General features: G+C 49.6%; 1 protein-coding gene across 1 annotated transcript; it reads left to right on the forward strand.

Moving 5' to 3' along the window:
- The first annotated feature begins 1,516 nt into the window (after positions 1–1,516).
- Positions 1,517–15,114, forward strand: nelfb (negative elongation factor complex member B). The gene is made up of 13 exons (XM_034091702.2): positions 1,517–1,791; positions 3,302–3,462; positions 3,544–3,643; positions 4,141–4,371; positions 4,454–4,639; positions 4,743–4,855; positions 4,940–5,042; positions 6,278–6,373; positions 7,105–7,247; positions 12,915–13,021; positions 13,941–14,082; positions 14,203–14,311; positions 14,861–15,114. The coding sequence occupies exons 1-13, from the start codon at positions 1,690–1,692 to the stop codon at positions 15,017–15,019; spliced, it is 1,752 nt and encodes a 583-aa protein (XP_033947593.1). The 5' UTR covers positions 1,517–1,689; the 3' UTR covers positions 15,020–15,114.
- Positions 15,115–15,452: the final 338 nt, after the last annotated feature.

A 15,452-nucleotide genomic window follows, 5' to 3' on the forward strand; every position in this document is an offset into this window, starting at 1 on the left:
ATAGTAAACCATAATGTTATGAATGAGAGCACTGCCTGTAGCGAGATGGCGGCCAAGTGGCAACGTCGGTCTCCATTGGCCAGCAGCGCGTGTGAGCCATCTAGGCCCTTTCTCATTTCTCGAACTCCCCTCCTCCACTCCCCTCCTCGACTCCTATCCTCGATACTTAGTCCCGCCCACAGGAGATGCGAGCGGAGGAGCCGAGGAGGGGAACCGAGGGGAGAGGAGGGGAAGCAGCAGGCGGTTAGAGAAATGAGAACTCCTCTCCTCTGAGCGGTCATTTTAAAGAGACGTCCATTAATGATGACAGGAGGCACACAGCCCTCTGTCTGATGGACAGATGTGTTCATGATGACTTATATATTTACTTTGATTCATTCACAGTGCGGTATAATGAGACAATAACAGGCTACAGATGCGGACACGCACACACACATATATATGTGTATATATTTATATAAATAAATACAATTTCAGAATCAAATAGAGCACTCTCATAACTCGTAACACTATCAGAGATTGGATATATCCCCCCCCCCTCTCCCCTTTGGTCGCTACAATGAGGAAAATAAATTACGGGCCAAAAGTTGTATTTACAAGTATTAAAAGTAAGCAGAGGACACCAAACCAACAGACCTGTCTGTCCGCTGCATCTACACAAAGGAAGAATTAGAGCATAATGAATGAAGCGGTAATACTGGCTATGCATCATACTTATAATGTATTATAATCAGCTTATAACACCAGAAGTATTGTTATAGGAACTCATTGATGCTATAAATGAAGCAGTTGATGTGGGATTCAGCAGTAGTAGGATTCAAGTGTCTCCTTGCTCTTGTTCTGAACACTTATGTAGGATTTAGAAGGCGTTTTTAGAATCGGCTATACAGTTATACAGAAGGACCAGAGTTTGCTCTGAATAGGAAGTGTTTTAAGGAAGATTTCAGAACTAAAACACATACACGCATATTACAATCCCTCACTTAGACTGGCCTCCAATGTGTTAAAACAAGAGACACAGTTCAGTGTCCCTTATGGGGTTAATTAGGGTTAGGCTTGGGGCTAGGGGTAAAGATAGTTTTGAGGGAACATAGGGAGGCTGACTGTAGGCACGCTCCCGTGTATGACAGTGCAAAAATGTTTGCCTATTCTTTGACTCCTGTTGTCTGTTATTCTGTGTTAAAGTAGTAATAGTCGTCCTTTAGCACAGTTACATATCTGCCCGGTACAAATGGTTAAGTGAACAGCTTGACCTGTATCTGTTTTTGTGTACATAGGCGGATGATGTGTCCCTTCAAATGTGGCAGGCAAGACAGTTTTCTGAATCTTACATCAATGATTGCTATTAAAAATCATTGCAATCTGAAACATTAAAATACAAGGTTATTTAATTTTCAACAGTGTAATAGAATCAGACCATACGATCTTCATCAGCATCATGGGCTGCACAAAGAGCACTGTTGAAATACCCGCCACCCGCGACCCGCCAGAACACGAAGAAGCCTGGAACGCTCAGCTCGCCGGTGTTTCTGACGGACTGTTTACAAAGCTGCAACAGAGGAAGTTTGCTTTGAATGCGAAGAGCGTAATGTGTGCATGAATGTGAGGCTGTGTTGTGAAGACAGCTGATTTTGTGGCTGCAGTTTCACATGGTAGAATCCCTCACTTTGATGATAAAACAGCGAAAGCATGTTCGCGGGGCTGCCGGAGCTCGGGATCTCTAACGGGGAGGATCTGAAGGAGACCCTCACCAACTGCACGGAGCCTCTGAAAGCCATCGACCAGTTCCAGGTAACCGCGGGACAAATAATGATCTACAATGTAGCTGCCAGTGGTGTAAAGTAACTAAGTACACCTACTCAAGTACTGTACTGAAGTACAACTTTGAGGTACTTGTACTTTACTTGAGTATTTCAATGACTTCTACTACAGTTCAGAGGATAATCGTGTACTGAAATACAAAGAACTCTTAAATCAGACTTGAGTTCCACCTGGAGTAAATCCACCAGCTACCCTGCAGTATACAAAGTACTTCAAACTAGCTGCACCTTCACCAGCTTTGAGAACACTTTCATGATCAATCATTATAAAACATATCATAGATATTATTCTGAAATGGACCAATCTGCACAACGACTACTTTTACTGTCGCTACTTTCACTATATTTTGATGAGAATACTTTTCTACTTTTACTTGAGTAACATTTTGAATGCAGGACTTTTACTGTAACAGAGTATTCCTACACTCTGGTACTTCTACTTTTACTCAAGTACAAGATCTGAGTACTTCTACTTTTACTCAAGATCTGAGCACTTCTCCAACCTCTGGTAGTTGCTTATAAAAAGTGTTATCTATTCTCTTAACCATTCTGTGTGTGTTTAACTTTGTTTTTTTATTGTTAAGAAATTAACTTATAAATACAAAACCCCGACCAGCTGGACATAAACAGGAAATAGTGCACCTCTTAAATGTTTCCTCTGCAGTAGATGTTTAATCAACAACAACGAAAGTATGACAAACAATAATGTGAACGTATTAGAAAGAGACGGATAAAGCATGGAACACACACAGGGACCCTGAGGACTGTGACGCACTTTAATGTCACTTTTGACGCGGTCAGTAAACCAACAGTGGTCCTGCTCTAACATTCGACTAAAGTAACAACACAATACCATGAACACAGATGCAAATCACACACAGCTGGAAGTATTGTTCAAGGGTTAGAGGTTTTGATATAACGGTTTCATTATAGTAGTTATCATAATCACCTTCTCTTACAGCAGCTACCCACATGTAGGTTTTACCTTCTGTCATCATTTGTGCCTCCATTTGGTCATTAGTAATATGCTAACACGCGATAGCGCCTGAATACATCACAACTCCTCATTGGTATATATTAATTGTGTAATAAGTGAGTATTTCTCAAGTGTAATTAGAAATAGATCTATTACCATATGTTTATATTGGGTAATTGTGCTTTTGTTATCAATATTAATCTGTTAGGTGACTTGTAAGAAATGTATAAAAGCTACAAGCAAAAGCTTATAAATAATGTCCTGACCAGTCAAATTAAGAAATACAATTTATGATATATGTATCATCATTTCTTCAGCTAGAACAGATTCATACCATCACTGTTATATGTGGTGCATAATGTGCCAGGACTTTCTCAAAGATACCCTTGCCGTGCCACGTGTTTTGTATTGTGTTTGACCTGCTATCAGACATTACAAACGAGCAGCTGTCTCTGAGTTCACCAGCTCCAGCTAGTGATGAGTCTGCTGTGTCACATGACTGCAGATAGAGAATGGCATCCTGCTGCCAACGCTGCAGTCCGCTCTGCCCTTCCTCGACCTCCATGGAACTCCTCGGCTGGAGTTCCACCAGTCTGTGTTTGACGAGCTGCGAGACAAGCTGATGGAGCGAGTTGCCACCATTGCAGAGGGCAAGGAGGAGGACAGGTAAGGTGTTGCTTTTTACAAAACAAAGTTCTGAAGGAACCGGCTTGGCTGCTATTGTGCTCTGTTCCAATCTTCTTCCAGATATGGGAAGCTTGAGGAGCTGCTCGAGAAGAGCTTTCCCCTCGTCAAGATGCCATCCATTCAGCCGGTGGTCATGCAGGTGCTGAAGCATCTTCCCAAGGCAAGTATCATCACAAGCTGTAATGTTAAAGGAAGACAACAGGAGACTAAAGGAGGTATACGCACTATTTACATTGAATCAGCAGACCGTGTGTCACGCTTTGAATCGTCTGTTATCATGTCCATCAAGATATTAAAATCTTAATTTGAGTATTGTGAGTGATCGGATGAAAGGAGTTGGTCTTTTGTTCATCACCTCACATTTCTTCTGTCAGTATAACTCGTACTTGATGTTAGCTTGCTGCGACACTGCCCCGTTAATACTGGTGTGATGGAGAAGCAACAGAGACAATACTACTTCTCCGTCACAGAGAGACATGCCATGGAGGTTGTATGGACAGAGTAAAATTACAACATATACGACGATCCATATGACAACATTATAAATCCAGGACGAGCTTTCACGAGGAAAATATCAGATGAAGTTGTGATCAACATGTTTACATTGCCTCAGCACGATGAACACCGTTTCTATTTTATTATCTGCTTCCCTTGAAGGTACCAGAGAAGAAACTGAAGATGGTGATGGCTGACAAGGAGCTGTACAAGGTGTGTGCCGTGGAGGTGAAGAGGCAGATCTGGCAGGACAACCAGGCTCTGTTTGGGGACGAAGTGTCCCCCCTTCTGAAGCAGTACATCGTGGAGAAGGAGGCCGCTCTGTTCAGCAGCGACCTCTCCATCCTGCACAACTTCTTCAGCCCGTCTCCCAAGACACGGCGCCAAGGCGAGGTGAGTCCCGCTCGTCAGATTAGATATCGTGATAAAGTCTTTACCAAAGTGTGTGAGATGATGGAGCCGTCTGTTGATGTAGGTGGTGCTGAAGCTCACACAGATGATTGGGAAGAACGTGAAGCTGTATGACATGGTGCTGCAGTTTTTACGGACGCTCTTCCTGAGAACACGAAATGTCCACTACTGCACCCTGAGAGCAGAGCTGCTCATGTCTCTTCATGACCTGGACATCAGTGAGATCTGCTCTGTGGACCCCTGCCACAAGGTACGAGAGCCTTCATGACACCATCGTATCACTACCGAGCCCCAGAGCCTGTATCCTCTCTGAAGCTCTGGGTGACCTGTGTCTCTGTTCTGGTCCGCCACAGTTCACCTGGTGTTTAGACGCCTGCATCCGGGAGAAGTTTGTGGACGGGAAGAGAGCCAGGGAGCTGCAGGGTTTCCTGGACGGAGTGAAGAAAGGACAGGAGCAAGTCCTCGGGTAAAAGGCGGGAGGATGGTTTAAGTTTAGGAGCCGAGCTGTTCCTCTCAGGTGATTAATCTTCTGAGTGTGTGTGCTTCCCAGGGACCTGTCCATGATTCTGTGTGACCCGTTCGCCTGCAACACCCTGGTGCTGAGCATCATGAGGAACCTGCAGGAGCTGCTGAGTCAGGACTCTCTACCCAGGGTGAGCAGGGGGGGTGCAGCATGCCAGTGGGTTGAGGGCACTCTGCTGACTGACAGCTGGGGGGGTGATGCAGCAAGAAAAGAAGTCTGCTTTAATCTTTGCAGGTTTATTAATGTTTCATGAGGGAGGGAATGCACCAACATGTTTGTTTTTATTTACACAGTGACTTTTTATGAGGAAATGTAAATCTAGTCCAACCACGGACACCAATGTGGTGGACGCACTGTCGTCAGCACTGAGGTTTAGCTTTGGATGAGTGGCCGCACAAAAAGTAGAGCAAATCATTTATGTTGGGGCTACATTAGCTGCCTACCGTGTTTGTGCCACAGATTTAAAGGTCCCATGTCCTGCTTTCTGGTTATCACCCCCTTGTGTGTTAAGTAGCTTGTTCTGCATGTGAACGCTCTGCAGAGTCTCAAAGCCTCAAAGTGCACCCTGACACAGGGAAGACCTGTCTGCTGCCCCAGAACGCCTCCTTGGACATTCCTCTTTTTCTATGTTTTACTTCTTGGTATAGTGACGTATTACGGGTATAGTGAAGTAAAGTAATGTCCTCAGCGCCGTTGGACCAATCCGTGGACTTCCTCACACACACACACACACACACACACACACACACACACACACACACACACACACACACACACACACACACACACACACACACACACACACACACTCGGCGGGACGTTGCGAGGCTCGCTGCTGCGAGGAGTGGACACTGTGAGCTGGCTCACTGGTGTGGGGTCGGCGAGACACCGCGGAACTCAGCCTGGGCACACACACAAACTCCCAGCCAGGCTGCGGGTGTGTGTGTTCGGGCTGGGTTTCGCTGCCTCGCAGACGGCCACTGGGCTCACAGGGAGGGGGGGGGAGGAGCTCCAACAAGCCGTGTAGGACAGAGAGTGAATACACAGACTATACAGAGATGCCGTTTGAGAAACCAATGTGAGTTTGGAACATTGAACAATGTAAATCTATTCTAGTAGACTCAACAGTGGAATTATGATCAGTAGAAATGGCCAAGACATGGGACCTTTACATCAAGGTTTTGTAGTTGGCTTTATAATTACATATCGTGCCAGCTTTCACAATTGAATGGCAAACAGTTAACTGCATGAAAAGACCTTGACCACCAATCTAGCCTCAACACAGTTACAATATTGTCGCCTATGTAAATATCAATTTAAAAAGCCAAAGTGTAGTCATCAAGCTGCGTCTGCGTTTGTGAGCAGGACAGTCCCGACCTGATGCTGCTGCTGAGGATGCTGTCCCTGGGCCAGGGCGCCTGGGACATGATTGACAGCCAGGTCTTTAAAGAGCCTCGTTTGGTACGTACAGTTTACACCTCAGGCATACTCTCAGCTAGTGAGCTGAGAGACATTGCTCGTTTGTTCTCACTGTGTTCCGAAGGTCGTTGGTTGCATTTAAACCTGTTGAAATAGCTAGACTGTAATTAGTAATGGAACAATTACTAATTTGTCATTTGTTTATATTGGGTAATTGTGCTTTTGCTCTCATAATCTAATCTGTTAGGTGACTGGAAATGTAACTAAAGTTGCATCAAATATAATTTATATTTTAGGTAATCGCCAAAATAGTAATACTATAATGATGATAAATACTGTAGTGTATAGTAATGAAATGTAAAATGGCATTTAGCTGTGGAGGTATTTTACTGGTGAGAGATTTGAGTTGCTTCAGCGTGAAGAAGCTCGTAAGCCTATTGGATTTGTTTTAGATCGGCACAACATGTTTCATATGCAGACCTTATTTTCCTGTTCCATGATCAAATAAACCGTTTTCCGTGGAACCGCTGAGAAACAGTGATGTGTTGGTCATGGAGGATGGCCAAAAACAATGGAGAAGTCATTGGAAATATATATATATATATAATTGATGATATGCAAGTAGTGTCATAATTACTTCAGCTACTACTGATTCCTATAATCACTGTTCTATGTGGTCCAGGACACCCTTGCTGTGCTGCTGCCACGCTGCAGTCCGCTCTGCTCAGTAGTATATCTGTGACTGAATGGCCTTCCTGTGCGTCTGCTCTCAGGACGTGGAGGTGGTGACCCGCTTCCTGCCTGCCATGATGTCAGTGGTTGTCGACGATCACACCTTCACCGTGGATCAGAAGCTTCCCGGTGAGGAGAAGAGCTCCCCACCGTACCCCACCACCCTCCCGGACGCCTTCACCAGGTGAGGCGCTGCAGGAGGAGACGGCCACACGATGGAACGTCACTGAGACGGTGTCCTGATGCACGTGATGGGACCCTTCTCTCCCTTTGCTCTCTGCAGTTGGAAGTAGAAACAGTGAGGCTTGTGTCTGATATCATTCACATGTGTGACTGATTGAGGACAGACGCTCGTCACTGGCTGTGAGCTGGCTGCCTCTTCAATCTGTGTCAATCAGAGATCTTGAGCTCTGGGAATTTGTACTGTGAATTATCTTTAGTGTATACACCGAGCAATGTGACCAACACACACGCATCAGCAGCACCCTCTGGAGACACAGAGACCACCCTCTGGAGACACAGAGACCCCCCTCTGGAGACACAGAGACCACCCTCTAGAGACACAGAGACCCCCCTCTGGAGACACAGAGACCCTCCATCTGGGGGACACAGAGACCACCCTCTGGAGACACAGAGACCACCCTCTAGAGACACAGAGACCACCCTCTAGAGACACAGAGACCACCCTCTAGAGACACAGAGACCCCCCTCTGGAGACACAGAGACCCTCCCTCTGGGGGACACAGAGACCACCCTCTAGAGACACAGAGACCCCCCTCTGGAGACACAGAGACCACCCTCTAGAGACACAGAGACCCTCCCTCTGGGGGACACAGAGACCACCCTCTAGAGACACAGAGACCACCCTCTAGAGACACAGAGACCCCCCTCTAGAGACACAGAGACCCCCCTCTAGAGACACAGAGACCCCCCTCTAGAGACACAGAGACCACCCTCTAGAGACACAGAGACCACCCTCTAGAGACACAGAGACCCTCCCTCTGGGGGACACAGAGACCACCCTCTAGAGACACAGAGACCACCCTCTAGAGACACAGAGACCTCCCTCTGGGGGACACAGAGACCACCCTCTAGAGACACAGAGACCACCCTCTAGAGACACAGAGACCCCCCTCTAGAGACACAGAGACCCCCCTCTAGAGACACAGAGACCACCCTCTAGAGACACAGAGACCACCCTCTAGAGACACAGAGACCACCCTCTAGAGACACAGAGACCCTCCCTCTGGGGGACACAGAGACCACCCTCTAGAGACACAGAGACCACCCTCTAGAGACACAGAGACCCTCCCTCTGGGGGACACAGAGACCACCCTCTAGAGACACAGAGACCACCCTCTAGAGACACAGAGACCACCCTCTAGAGACACAGAGACCCCCCTCTGGAGACACAGAGACCCTCCCTCTGGGGGACACAGAGACCCACCCTCTAGAGACACAGAGACCCTCTAGAGCAGTGGTTCCCAAACTTGTTGTGCCCAAGGCACCAAAGGACAAGTAAAAATCTCAAGGCACACCTATTGTGCAAAATAGCCCTGATAACACGTGTTATCACTCATATGTAAAATATCTGTAAATGTGCATAATTATTTACAAATGCCAAATAAAATGTAACAAAGACAACTATATTACTCATGAAATATTTAGTAACGAAATATTTCAGAAATGAATTTGAAACGTTATCAAATTAGGCTTCATCAAAGCAGCAACACACTCATTTAAACCAGACAGGTCACAACATTAAAAAGGAGACAAAGGAAATTCAGCACAGAGAACTGTCAATGCAAGGAAGCTGCTGCATTGTCCATGGTCCTGAACTACAAATTATAAATGTAACATTTCAGCAGAGTCGTTACTAAAAAAAAGTAATATATTACATATTACATATTACTTAAGTATGACACTACTTCGTTACTCTCTACATAAAGTAACTCGTTACTTTACTCGCAGGGCCGGCCCGCCCCTCCCTGCAGGCAGATCACGCAGACTGCTAACGTTTCAAATGTTCTCTTTAGTTCAGTTTCCATCCTGAATGTTTTCCTATCTGACCGTGGCTGTCCTCTGTCTCCTGCTATCTGTATATTTTGCGCAGTCTATCTCTGCTCACTCTGTTGCGTCGGCGTGTTCTCCTGCGTGTTGGCCATGTGTTGCACTGGAACCAGACACCACAAAGACTTCAGCCGAGCACGTACGAACTGCGCATGTGTGAGTGGCAATAACTCTCCTTACCAGCAGGCGGCGGTAGTGTGTATTCGTCATTCAAAACAGGCAACAACCGGAAGACAGAGAAGAAGAACAGACAGTGATATAAACAAACACATAGCGTGTGCGGTAGCTCCACCTTAGCATGTGTTCTTTGCAGGTGCTTGTTGAGGTTTAACGTGGTGTCACAGCAGTGGATAACAGCTTCTGGCCTGGACACAGTTTGCACCTCACCGTCACATTCCTGTCTATTCTTCGGACGAACTCAAAATAATGGGCATACCTCCACCCCTCGAGAGTTATCGCTGACTCAGCCATGTGTATGCAGCACTGCAGGTGGAGATGTAGTCGCGCAGATTACGTACATATAAACCTACAAAGTACTGATATAGTAAATAAAAAAATAATTATTTTTATGTAGTTGTATATTGCAATAATAACGTATGGTTGTCACAAAATCCCGCGGCACACCCGGACTTGCCTCACGGCACACCAGTGTGCCGCGGCACACCGTTTGGGAACCACTGCTCTAGAGACACAGAGACCCTCCCTCTAGAGACACAGAGACCACCCTCTGGAGACACAGAGACCCTCTGGAGACACAGAGACTAACCCTCTGGAGACACAGAGACCCACCCTCTGGAGACACAGAGACCACCCTCTAGAGACACAGAGACCCACCCTCTGGGGGACACAGAGACCCACCCTCTGGGGGACACAGAGACCCACCCTCTAGAGACACAGAGACCCACCCTCTAGAGACACAGAGACCCACCCTCTGGGGGACACAGAGACCCACCCTCTAGAGACACAGAGACCCACCCTCTAGAGACACAGAGACCCTCTAGAGACACAGAGACCACCCTCTGGAGACACAGAGACTAACCCTCTGTAATGAGAACTACCTCAAACCAAGGCATGCTCTGTGATGCTCCTTTAATAGGGCTGTTGTCTGTCCTGCAGTCACCCTTAGAAAGAGATCTGTTGGCCTCAAGGGGCTTCACCTGGTTACATGGGGCTGCTGTCTGTTCTCAGAAAAGGTGACTTGTGAAGAAGGCTTCGTGAGGGGTGCTGTGGTGTGTTTGTGGCCCTCAGGTACCTGAAGGCTTCGTGAGGGGTGCTGTGGTGTGTTTGTGGCCCTCAGGTACCTGAAGGCTTCGTGAGGGGTGCTGTGGTGTGTTTGTGGCCCTCAGGTACCTGAAGGCTTCGTGAGGGGTGCTGTGGTGTGTTTGTGGCCCTCAGGTACCTGAAGGCTTCGTGAGGGGTGCTGTGGTGTGTTTGTGGCCCTCAGGTACCTGAAGGCTTCGTGAGGGGTGCTGTGGTGTGTTTGTGGCCCTCAGGTACCTGAAGGCTTCGTGAGGGGTGCTGTGGTGTGTTTGTGGCCCTCAGGTACCTGAAGGCTTCGTGAGGGGTGCTGTGGTGTGTTTGTGGCCCTCAGGTACCTGAAGGCTTCGTGAGGGGTGCTGTGGTGTGTTTGTGGCCCTCAGGTACCTGAAGGCTTCGTGAGGGGTGCTGTGGTGTGTTTGTGGCCCTCAGGTACCTGAAGGCTTCGTGAGGGGTGCTGTGGTGTGTTTGTGGCCCTCAGGTACCTGAAGGCTTCGTGAGGGGTGCTGTGGTGTGTTTGTGGCCCTCAGGTACCTGAAGGCTTCGTGAGAGGTGCTGTGGTGTGTTTGTGGCCCTCAGGTACCTGAAGGCTTCGTGAGGGGTGCTGTGGTGTGTTTGTGGCCCTCAGGTACCTGAAGGCTTCGTGAGAGGTGCTGTGGTGTGTTTGTGGCCCTCAGGTACCTGAAGGCTTCGTGAGGGGTGCTGTGGTGTGTTTGTGGCCCTCAGGTACCTGAAGGCTTCGTGAGAGGTGCTGTGGTGTGTTTGTGGCCCTCAGGTACCTGAAGGCTTCGTGAGGGGTGCTGTGGTGTGTTTGTGGCCCTCAGGTACCTGAAGGCTTCGTGAGAGGTGCTGTGGTGTGTTTGTGGCCCTCAAGTACCTGAAGGCTTCGTGAGAGGTGCTGTGGTGTGTTTGTGGCCGTCAGGTACCTGAAGGCTTCGTGAGGGGTGCTGTGGTGTGTTTGTGGCCCTCGGGTAGCTGAAGGCTTCGTGAGAGGTGCTGTGGTGTGTTTGTGGCTCTCAGGTACCTGAAGGCTTCGTGAGAGGTGCTGTGGTGTGTTTGTGGCTCTCAGGTACCTGAAGGCTTGGTGAGAGGTGATGTGGTGTGTTTGTGGCCCTCAGGTACCTGAAGGCTTCGTGAGGGGTGCTGTGGTGTGTTTGTGGCCCTCAGGTACCTGAAGGCTTCGTGAGAGGTGCTGTGGTGTGTTTGTGGCCCTCAGGTACCTGTAGGCTTCGTGAGGGGTGCTGTGGTGTGTTTGTGGCCCTCAGGTACCTAAAGGCTTCGTGAGAGGTGCTGTGGTGTGTTTGTGGCCCTCAAGTACCTGAAGGCTTCGTGAGAGGTGCTGTGGTGTGTTTGTGGCCGTCAGGTACCTGAAGGCTTCGTGAGGGGTGCTGTGGTGTGTTTGTGGCCCTCAGGTACCTGAAGGCTTCGTGAGGGGTGCTGTGGTGTGTTTGTGGCCCTCAGGTACCTGAAGGCTTCGTGAGAGGTGCTGTGGTGTGTTTGTGGCCCTCAGGTACCTGAAGGCTTTGTGAGAGGTGCTGTGGTGTGTTTGTGGCCCTCAGGTACCTGAAGGCTTCGTGAGAGGTGCTGTGGTGTGTTTGTGGCCCTCAGGTACCTGAAGGCTTCGTGAGAGGTGCTGTGGTGTGTTTGTGGCCCTCAGGTACCTGAAGGCTTCGTGAGAGGTGCTGTGGTGTGTTTGTGGCCCTCAGGTACCTGAAGGCTTCGTGAGAGGTGCTGTGGTGTGTTTGTGGCCCTCAGGTACCTGAAGGCTTCGTGAGAGGTGCTGTGGTGTGTTTGTGGCCCTCAGGTACCTGAAGGCTTCGGTGAGAGGTGCTGTGGTGCTGATGTGTGTGTGGCCCTCAGGTAGGCTTCGTGAGAGGTGCTGTGGTGCTGATGTGTGTGTGTGGCCCTCAGGTACCTGAAGGCTTCGTGAGAGGTGCTGTGGTGTGTTTGTGGCCCTCAGGTACCTGAAGGCTTCGTGAGAGGTGCTGTGGTGTGTTTGTGGCCCTCAGGTACCTGAAGGCTTCGTGAGAGGTGCTGTGGTGTGTTTGTGGCCCTCAGGTACCTGAAGGCTTCGTGAGAGGTGCTGTGGTGTGTTTGTGGCCCTCAGGTACCTGAAGGCTTCGTGAGAGGTGCTGTGGTGTGTTTGTGGCCCTCAGGTACCTGAAGGCTTCGTGAGAGGTGCTGTGGTGTGTTTGTGGCCCTCAGGTACCTGAAGGCTTCGTGAGAGGTGCTGTGGTGTGTTTGTGGCCCTCAGGTACCTGAAGGCTTCGGTGAGAGGTGCTGTGGTGCTGATGTGTGTGTGGCCCTCAGGTAGGCTTCGTGAGAGGTGCTGTGGTGCTGATGTGTGTGTGGCCCTCAGGTACCTGAAGGCTTCGTGAGAGGTGCTGTGGTGCTGTTGTGTTTGTGGCCCTCAGGTACCTGAAGGCTTCGTGAGAGGTGCTGTGATGCTGATGTGTTTGTGGCCCTCAGGTACCTGAAGGCTTCGTGAGAGGTGCTGTGGTGCTGATGTGTTTGTGGCCCTCAGGTACCTGCAGGAGAACAGAGTGGCCTGTGAGATGGGTCTGTACTACGTCCTCCACATCGCCAAGCTGAGGAATAAGAATGCCCTGCAGAGGCTGCTGCCCGCCCTGGGTGAGCCTCTCTGTCCGTCTGTCTGTCTGTCTGTCCCTCTGTCTGTCTGTCTGTCTGTCTGTCCCTCTGTCCCCCCTCTGTCTGTCCCTCTGTCTGTCTCTCTGTCCCTCAGTCCGTCTGTCCATCTGTCCCCCCTCTGTCTGCCTCTCTGTCCGTCTGTCCATCTGTCTGTCCCTCTGTCTGTCCCTCAGTCTGCCTCTCTGTCCCTCTGCCTCTCTGTCCCTCTGTCTGTCCCTCAGTCTGCCTCTCTGTCCCTCTGCCTCTTTGTCCCTCTGTCTGTCCCTCAGTCTGCCTCTCTGTCCATCTGTCCCTCTGTCTGTCCCTCAGTCTGCCTCTCTGTCCCTCTGCCTCTCTGTCCCTCTGTCTGTCCCTCAGTCTGCCTCTCTGTCCCTCTGTCTGTCCCTCTGTCTGTCCCTCAGTCTGCCTGTCTGTCCCTCTGTCTGTCCCTCAGTCTGCCTCTCTGTCCTTCTGTCTGTCCCTCAGTCTGCTTCTCTGTCCCTCCGTCTGTCCCTCAGTCTGCCTCTCTGTCCCTCCGTCTGTCCCTCAGTCTGCCTCTCTGTCCCTCTGTCTGCCTCTCTGTCCCTCAGTCTGCCTCTCTGTCCCTCTGTCTGTCCCTCAGTCTGCCTCTCTGTCCCTCTGTCTGTCCCTCAGTCTGCCTCTCTGTCCATCTGTCCCTCAGTCTGTCCCTCAGTCTGCCTCTCTGTCCCTCTGTCTGTCCCTCATTTGCCTCTCTGTCCCTCCGTCTGTCCCTCTGTCCAGTAAAACATCTGAGATGTCCTACAATATCATAGAGGCACTGCCACTGCATGGGGAGTCGGTATGAATCTTTGAGCAGGCAGTAACTACTCCGTAGGTTCAGTAGTACAAAGGATGGACAGCAGGAACCACATGACTTAATAAAAGCTGGATCTTCCCACAGTGGAGACGTACAATGACATGGCCTTTGGAGACATCTTCCTCCACCTGCTGACGGGACACCTCACCCTGCTCTCCGATGAGTTTGGATCGGAAGACTTTTGCTCCGTTGTTTACGACGGCTTCCTTCTTACTTCTTTCTCCAGGTGGGCGGATTCTAGCATAGCCTCTAATATGACTGCCTGATGCAGACCCTTCAACTAACCATTGTTCAGTTTCTCCGCCATGTTCCTGAACGATCGTTGTTTTGTCTGGATGTTTTTCAGTAAAGAGAACGTGCACAGACACACCCTCCGGATGTTGCTGCATCTTCACCACAAAGTGCTGCCATCACACGTGGAGACCTTGATGAAAACCCTCGAACCTCCAAAACAGGTGCTTTGACATGGACTGGAGTTATACTGATGGGTAGATCCACCAAAGTCCTAAGCCCCTGACCCAACTATGCATCAGTGTAGGGGCCACTTTAGCTCGCAGTTGTTCACCTTGCAGTCAAACGGGTGCACCTGAGTGTTTATACAGAAAGCTGTATTTCCTCATACAGAATTTTATCAGCTGTGAGTACAATGTGGCTGAGGTCAATTAGAAGAAGCATTGTGCTTATCTGATACACCTTAGTTATTTGTGTGTGTGTGTGTGTGTGTGTGTGTGTGTGTGTGTGTGTGTGTGTGTGTGTGTGTGTGTGTGTGTGTGTGTGTGTGTGTGTGTGTGTGTGTGTGTGTGTGTGTGTGTGTGTGTGTGTGTGTGTGTGTGTGTGTGTGTGTGTGTGTGTGTGTGTGTGTGTGTGTGTGTGTGTGTGTGTGTGTGTGTGTGTGTGTGTGTGTGTGTGTGTGTGTGTGTGTGTGTGTGTGTGTGTGTGTGTGTGTGTGTGTGTGTGTGTGTGTGTGTGTGTGTGTGTGTGTGGCCCTGCCTTGTTGACCACAGTGCAGCGAGCCAGTGAAGGAGCTCTACACCCAGCTGACGGAAAAGCTGGACGCCCAGAAGAAGAGCCCCCCGCCTGCAGATGAAGCTCCGTCCCTGGACCTGGGACTCCACCCGGTGACGGTCCCCATCACAGCCCCCACCCCCACCACGCCGCTCTGAGCCCCCGCAGAGTCACGGACTGGAACTACAGCCACCAGTTGGCTCACAATTATTCAAAAGACTGGACGAGACGTTTTGGTTTGTTCTGTGGAGTTTCTTTAGATGTTGACAGTGTAGGGAAGCAGCCATGTGTATTTCTTCAAGGCGTTTAAAAATGTTGTGCTCTTCAAGGAAACCAAGTGGCAAAAATAAATAGGGTGATCAAAGTTGTTTTGCGCTCCTGTGTTTCATACATTAGGAGAGAGAGACAAAAGGAAAAAAACACCCTCGCTCTACCCCTCGCTATCGCGTGAAGGGTCTGCGTTATGCGCTCCGCACAGTAACCCTGCTGCGAGGCTCCGGCGCACAGTTCATGAGCATGCTCACTAGCGCACCTCTCCCCCCCCCCCCCCCCCCCCCCCCCCCCCCCCCCCCCCCCCCTTTCATAAAGTCA

The sequence above is a fragment of the Pseudochaenichthys georgianus genome, chromosome 9 (genome assembly GCF_902827115.2).
Source record: "Pseudochaenichthys georgianus chromosome 9, fPseGeo1.2, whole genome shotgun sequence".
In the NCBI taxonomy this organism is placed as follows: Eukaryota; Metazoa; Chordata; class Actinopteri; order Perciformes; family Channichthyidae; genus Pseudochaenichthys; species Pseudochaenichthys georgianus.